Source organism: Ylistrum balloti, unplaced genomic scaffold (assembly GCF_031769215.1).
Source record: "Ylistrum balloti isolate Yb309-2 unplaced genomic scaffold, AGI_CSIRO_Ybal_v1 Utg370450, whole genome shotgun sequence".
NCBI lineage: Eukaryota > Metazoa > Mollusca > Bivalvia > Pectinida > Pectinidae > Ylistrum > Ylistrum balloti.
Window position 1 is genome coordinate 2207103 of NW_026782299.1, and position 8474 is coordinate 2215576.

General features: G+C 34.1%; 1 protein-coding gene across 1 annotated transcript; it reads right to left on the minus strand.

Annotated features, from left to right (window-relative positions):
- Positions 1–738: 738 nt before the first annotated feature.
- On the minus strand, positions 739–2433 carry LOC132554913 (uncharacterized). Its single transcript, XM_060219244.1, has 2 exons — positions 1960–2433; positions 739–939 (listed from the first exon to the last, which is right to left on the minus strand). The coding sequence occupies exons 1-2, from the start codon at positions 2431–2433 to the stop codon at positions 739–741; spliced, it is 675 nt and encodes a 224-aa protein (XP_060075227.1).
- Positions 2434–8474: the final 6041 nt, after the last annotated feature.

Consider the following 8474-nt stretch of genomic DNA (forward strand, 5'->3'; position numbering starts at 1 on the left):
TTCTATAGTGTCATTTGAAACAAACTTCGAAACAGATCGTGATAATCCAATATGTTCCTAGAGTGTATCGAATTCTCAAGTCCCTGTAGTATTAACATACCCAATCCAATATCAATTTCCTTGTTGTTTCAATCACATGCTACTCAAAACTGTCACATTCCAGGACATCAATATTTACAATCAGACACATATCCTTGCCTTTGTCATTTTGTCTATCTTTGGCCGCTATATACATAATAACAAACACTAAAGAAAAACGGAAAGACGCGTGTGGTTTTCCACTTGATGTCATACGTCACAGTATGTAAGACATCAATTTGAAAACAATAAAATAAATTTTCGAAAAAAATCTGAAATATTAATTTACATAAAATACGTTCTACATTAGACGAGCAAACTATTACCTATGTGTGTGGATACATACTGGTAAGTACATGTAGCATTCTGTTTATGGGCGACATTCATATTAACGTATTTTGACTGAAAGCTTTCAAAACAGCATATGACAGGTGTCCCTATACAGTAATCAATCATTCACGTGATGGTTTCTCTCGTACACTCCCTTAATTAAGAATCTGATATTAATTGGTGTCTCATCTACACGATTTATTAAGCAATAAGCCACTTTACAAAAACACGTCAGCTCACTTGTAGGATTATGGGTTCCACTTGTACAATATTTTATCTTCAAAATTTGCCGTTTTGTCTCTAAATATAAAAGAGCGTGCAAGCCACATTTTAGTCCAGGACTACAAATCCTCTGCGAACAGTTTTCCTTATAACCCTCTTTTGCTTAGATTTGCGTGATGCCGACCTTGACCTTGCCCTTCCTCTTGACCTTATCCTTGACCTCCAGCCTTGCCTTAAAGGATATCGTCTGGGCTTTGGTTTGTCGGGAACAATGGAAAAGCTACCTCTGTTGGAACGTTTGGGCGTTTTCTCACTTCTACCGATCTGTAACTAGAAGACGGAAAATGAGAAAATATTTAAAATATATATTCATTGCCATTTTTGCATCGAAAAATAATCAATCTTTGATATACTACAGTGAAGTATTATGATGGTACTGGCTACTGGGAAAATTCTATTTCTCATCAAAAGAGCCCAATCTTTGGTAGTGCTTTCATTCTATAACAATATAGAGTCCCTATGTACAATGTAGCCTTGCCTGGAGAAGTCTTCAGCTAGGGATGTCATAATTACAACTTCATCTCGTAGGTAATTTCATTTTACGATGCACCTCTGACCGAAGTGGCTTGACAATAGTCGTTATAATGTAATCATGTGATGTCATGCGTTTTCTTTTACGAGATAAATTACATAGAGAGTACAAAAAGACGCGAAGACATTTTCTATGACGAGTGTATGTGGTATCACGATCTCGACACACATGAGTTACGGTCGTGTGTACAAGTTATGTTTAGATGTACACCTTTACCATCATTTAATGAACTTGAGACATTTCGAAAAGCTGCCCAGACATTAACGCTTAATTCGCACATGGTATGTAACTTAATGGCGGTCATAAGTTGAAATAAATTGTGCCTAATCCTCTGCTTAAATTTGGGACAATGAATATGTTTTACTCTAAAAAACTCAATGAATCACGCTTCAGAAAGTTGTTTTTTAATGTAAAGCTTAACTTAGACTTAATTAATTTTCCTGCTTCTTAAGCTCATGATAAATGTAATATATGATATATTATGAATATGATAAATGTTATAAATATAGTTTAGATCCACACCACTTGACTTTGTCCAGAAGTGAATTGCTCTCTCTCTCTTAAATTAATAACACGTGCTTTAGTTACAATAATACATAAATATATAGACAGAAACTCTAAGGAAGTTCAAGCAAACAAACAAATAAATTAAAATAACAACAATAACAATCATTGCTCAAGAAAAGTGAATAAACAAAACAAGCATTAGACATATAAATTTTTGTATATTTCCTGACCTGTTTTCCCGTGGGAGCGGGCTTCTTTGAGCCTAGGATGAGAACATGTCGAAGAGACTGTTTAAACATCTCGTCATTTGTATGATCGGGTAACATATTGGGTCTGTTGTGAACTGACTGTTTCCGTTCATCTTTTCTGCTGGTTGTTCCGCTGTGTCGAGAAGTTCCTTTACCTCGGTGGGACTTTTTCAGTGGTTCCGTAGACTTTCGGACAGCTCTCTTCTGCCGTGTTCCGCGTCTGTCCGAATTCTCCACTATATTGTATACAAAATCCTTTCCTGGTCGGGACTGTCCAAAACCGGACCAAATCATACCCTGTTTGTCCATACCATCAAAATTATCCGGTGAAAATGCAATATTTTCTAGTTGGTATTCTTTTTCCGAAAGTTGGTTAGTTTGAGACCATTTGGCCGGATGACCAGTCACTGTCCATGCACAGATGACCGCTACACAAAATTTTAAAGTGACGATCATATTTGGAACCTTATAAAAATTAACAAACTACGCAGGAGAGGAGTAGATATCTCAATGGGACCACGTGCTGTTCTTTGTTTTCACTACTCAAGGCGTCACCCATTAGAAGATGTGACAAAGATATTTTTGTATGTGGAGTGTAGAGTTTTCTATGTATGTTAACAATGTCTTGTCTCTTAGCAGTATTCTTAGAGGACATCCACAACACTTACTTTAATGTAAAGTAATCGATGGGACAGAAGTTAACAATATGTTCTGTGAACAATTTCATCGTTCAAGGATAATCACACATGCTGTTTGTGACACACAATACTTTAATGCTCTCGATATTGTTTATACTAATTAGTCAATAGACACTCCTCTGTCTGATATATCTTGTCATAAACAAAGACATACTATCGTTTCTACGACATTCTAAGATTTAGACAGAGATTGGCATGCACAAGAACTGTTTCATTTTAAATTATCATCCTTAAGAAAGTTCTGATGAATGTGTTTCTTTCAAAAGTATGTTTTAATTTCAACCAATCTTGTCAAGAACGCAGTCATAGAATGAATAGAAGTCGGAGTGAATTTAAATAATGAATTCCACATGTTTCGTAACTTATTCCGAGATCAAAGAAACAGACCAATACGTGTTAGTCATGGAGATGTATCTAACTAAACTGACGTTTTTCCTGTGTTTTTTTCCAATTATAGAAAAATGTTCTTATTTTACCTATGTTATAAAATCCGATTTAGTAAATTATTCCCAACGACCATAATCTTCATTGGTTATAATTTTACTCTGTTCTTTCTATTTATGAAAAGTAAAACGGTACTTTGTGAATCTTTGACAAAGGAGAAATGTCAAAAATAATTTCCCTTTCACAGTACTTTGTTTGCAGGGTTTGTAAAAATAAATCTGGTCGTTCTGTTTCAAAATATCAAAACACCAACGAAATTCGACATTAAATATTTATACAACAGCCACACCGAATTAATGAGCATTCATTTATTTTTGTCTTTAAGTTTAATTTAGCAAATTATCTTCAAATATCTTATGGAAACAAACATAAAGTGTTTGTATCATTTCTACTACAAAGTAAAAAAATGGAGGTGATTTTTACAGAAAACAACATAGAAAATAAGGTCATTCCCATTAGTGGTAGTGTAACATTTAAAACGTGATGTTGCAGTTTCACAAATTATGAACTGTCAGAGCTATTTTCCCTCGGTTTACTCATCGAAGGGACGGGAACCGTGGACAAAACCTATAAACATTTGTAGTCATAAATGTATTGGCAGAAAATTTAAAGAAAGTATTTTTTTGTGACGTCATGCATTGTTTTCCGAGTAAATGTGTTGTATCACCTGGTATCTCCCGTGGAGTGATACCATGCTGTAATGTCTCCAGTTACCTGGATGAAATATTCCATGAAGCCTTGCTCGTCGCCCTTCAATCACTTAACTTAGCTGTGACAGATGTCAGCTGGGATTCCAGACAGGTAGGACGATTTACCTGTTATAACGCCCTACCTTCTGTGGGACATTATATCATTGCAAGGTGAGTTTCGGGCCCTGTGATATACGGGAAAGTTGTAACCGAAACATCGCAAGCCCTCGTTGACAACTCCACAAAAGGAAGCAAGAAAAGGGTATCGAACACACGTCAACGTCAGTACTTAAAAAAAAAAAAAAAGAAAAAAATATATCATTTTAGTTTCGTCTTTCATCATTGAAAAGACATAAATTATTATAGGTCTTTCCTATCATCACAGTAAATGTTCACAACCTTACGGCACCATCTGGGGTCTCTACTACCATCACAGTAAATGTTCACAACCTTACGGCACCATCTGGGGTCTCTACTACCATCACAGTAAATGTTCACAACCTTACGGCACCATCTGGGGTCTCTACTACCATCACGGTACATGATCATATCGTTATAGCACCATCAGAGGGAAAATAGAAAATGCTGCAATCACTGTATTCTTAATAACGATGTTTAATAGCATGTGTGTAATGTTGTTACTATACCGCTATATATAAGGATCTGCAACATTGAAAATAAATAAACGAAGATGAGGGGAAAAAACCAAGAATCAAATGAGGTTTTTTTCGCGTGTGATTCTTGTAACTCAGAGGTCCATGCGATTCAAGGATGGATGAAGTTTGAGTGTTCGGTTTTGTCTTTTTTCATCGTATTTAGCCTGAGGTTTTACTAACAAATGAGTAAATCACACCGTAGTATAAGCTAAGGAAAATATGTGTGGTGGACAGGGTTAATTTTTTGTCTGTCACAGGCTAAAACCAGTTCGTGGAACAGAGTTTAGATTGGAGTACGTTACATGGAATATAATATTTTCCAAAAGCTATCATTGCGTCGAACGTAAAAGTTCTGGTAGTATTCATTAAATTGTATCTCTCGAAACCATCTGTGACATCTTTCACGGAATACTTGACAATAACTAGTCCTTGGATATCAGACTGCGACGTGAAAACACCAGTGGACGGAAAAGAAGTGGTGTTGATATCTAGAAATGGATCATCTAACAGTGAAAAAGAAGGATTTGGAAGCCATTTTTGACTTGCCTGTTAAGTTCAGCCTCGTATGAAAACACACCAGCCAAAAGATAGACATATATAGTTCTGATGAGTATGCCAATGGTCTGTTGGAAGATCTTGACACTTTACTCAGCGAAATGTGATCAGACTTTCCCTAAATCTCGGTCCTCGTGCCAGCCCATTCTCTGCTTTATAACCGACATAAATGAGTTCACATTATGCAGTTAGCTCAGTATAACAAACGAAATGTACTATCCATGACTAAGTGACCTTATGATAAACTAGCTGACATGTACAGAACACAGAACGCGTATTTCAATCTAAGCGAATCCTAAACGAAGTCTTGGTAATCACCAGAAACCATCATAAAAATCAGACAAAGCGCCAAAACGAAAAGACGAAAACCTGACAAAGTTTACTTTGGTTTGGCGTTTCTCATTGTTTCTCTTAGGCGGTTTTCACCATTCGAAAATTCGAAGGTTGCATATAGATTTTACAGGGTAACTTACATTAATACTGAATTAAATGGAAATAATTAACCGAGGATAAACATGGAAAATGGACACCTACAAAACAGAGGTACACTGTAGTATAGTGTCTGGCTCTCCTCTTAGTGCCACGCCACTTTATCGTAGATAGAACCTTCACGAAACACCTACAATCAGTTTCCATTATATGGGTTCGCGATGCCAAAGCACCCCTGGATGATATATAATTAATTAGAGAAAACTTAATTCCAGGTACCTTTCTGTAAGCTTTCACCACCAAGAGACTTCTGATTTTTGAGAAATTTTCAATTTTATGCATATTTAACCTCTTTAACATAAATGGGGTCAAGGTAATTTAAGTGAAGAAATTGCAAAGCAGATCACCTTAGGTACCTGCCGGCAAAATATCAGAGCTCTGTTTCATCTTGAACTTGAGCAGAATAGTATCTAATGTTTTTATCAGAGGTAAGCCTTGTTAACACAAAAATAATTATGAAAAAGTTGTACTATTTTATCCTATAAACCTAATAGTCATATACTTGTATCAGGAACTCCTTGTTTATAGTTATCTAAAAAGATGTTTCAATTAATGGATAACAATCCTTCACCATGCCATAAGCTATTGACACTTCCTAACACTTGGAATGAAATCAAAATTAATAACCCCAATTCAACACCAAAAATTTGGGTACATTCTACATTCCTCCAAAATTTAAGGTATTCAGTCACTCCTTTGGCAGTCCATTCAACCATTGGAAGATTGTCGTCTTACCCTTTAAAGGTGACAAGACCACAGTCACATCATGGAGTTCAAATAAAATGGTTTGGCAACAATATGTTTTGCTGTCTGAAGGTAAGTCAGTATCTAGTGTTATTTCTCTGTCCTTATGTTGAAGGTTGATGTCACAATTTTAATCCTTTCAAATCCTTTATCCAGCATTGACTTCTTAAGTTTGACTGTAGTCATGGATGAACTTAGGATGTAATGGCAGAGTGTAACCATTTTGGTCCTACATCCAAAGCTTTAGTTTGTATGGAGAGAGGGTATCAGCAAAATAAACCAAAAAAGCAGAATATTTTCTAAAAATTGTTTTTAATTTTTTTTTCTGTTTAAAGTGACTCCATCAAAATAAGCATATATAAAATACCTCAATACCTCAATATAGTTCTATTGCAATTGCTACCTTTAACAGAGATCCCTCGACTCAAGATGGCCAACACTCCAGAATAATCCTATCTCCCTTCAAATGAAATGTAGGATTAGTTTTTGCATTCTTGTGACCACTAGATCATTGCACAAATTTAAACTTTTGGAAATTGAATTCTTATCACATGATTTTGGAAAGAACTGTACAGCTTGTTTCAGAACAATCTGACCATATATAAATTGTTAAGAACCACAATAGATTTTTAAAAACTCCAAAATTCTCAGACATAATTATTAAATACAAGTCTGACTGTTGTCATATTTGTCTTTTCATCGACAAATTAACAAAATTTTATAAACCAAAATAATTGTTGTGTCTTTTTTCAGTGTCATTTCTCTGCTCAGAATATTATTCTTCATGGATATTACACTGGTGGTTCTTAACATATATTGACAGCTTTAGAGGTACAGTATTATGTAAACAAACACCTATACAAGTCCTTGATTTAACAGGGATCACAAACTATACACATTAAACTACGTTCACAGAAGCAATTGCCAAAACAAATAGAATAAATCTAAAAACAAAATTTATACGGCAGTTAAGAGTAGATTTAAATTAAAGTAATCACAATTTTAAACTGGAAATAATAATCACATTTAAAACATCAAATTGCACAAAATATCCATTCAATCAAAATTAATAAAATGACTGCGTCCAATAAACCTTCTCCAATTGAAACAGTTTCACAAAAAATTTTACTTATAAAACATTAGATTATTTTGCATATTTTTGCACATTTAAACATAATAGAATGTACACGGTTTAAGACCAACTGATTCTGAATCATCCTTATCTACAAAGTACCCTCAGACACACCCACACACTCCTTCACTCTCATCTATAATATATTTTGACAAATCATAGTAAAAGAAAGGGAGATAACTCCAACCTTAATAGAAAACCTCAGATCATAGCCTACAGTCTTAACAGCTGAACGCATGCCATAAATGTATAGTAGAACTTAACATATGATTAACTGAAAATATATGTCTAACTTATAATTGTTTTTAAGATAAATTTCAGAACACAAAACAAAATTACAAGAATATATGTACTACACTAAAGATAGTTTCTTTTAGAATTTTTATATACATGTAATTTAATCACAGAAAAACCTGTTGGCTTGAAAATGATATTAACAACAAAGAGCTTTATGGCAAATATGGCAATGTGGGTGTTAGATATTCGCATTATTGAATACAAATGCAATACTTGTTAAGTGAAAATATTATTTCAGCTAAATAAATGAGTTTATCAAATCAGAATGTTCTTGATTTTTTTACTAAATAGTGTAGCTCACACATGAACACATTATATTATTCTGTGATCTTAACATATTTATCAGTAATTAATTGGATAATATAAACAATTAGTCTAGTAATTGGATTTCATCCTTTTTATCATCACAACAGTCAAACATGTGGTGCTATCCACTCAAATTACAAAATAATATTTACCTTACACAGTCATCCAACAATGATCTTTCCTTGCATAATTGATACAACTTTTACAAAAATCACATAAATGATTGTATAATTAGAATAATTAAAATAATAAACAATTATAAACTAATCAACATATAATGTTTTCTATTTCTAACATTGAGAAAAATAAAACTTTCAGACAAATACTGGACAGCAGATAACAAAATACCGGGTATTCATAAAAAATAGAGAAAAAAAAACAATGTGTTTAGATTTGGTTGACATGACTGGAATTTTGGGAATACTTCTTTTCCCTCAGATTAGATCCAGAGAGTGTCTCTCTGAAATTACGGTAATATAAACTTTCA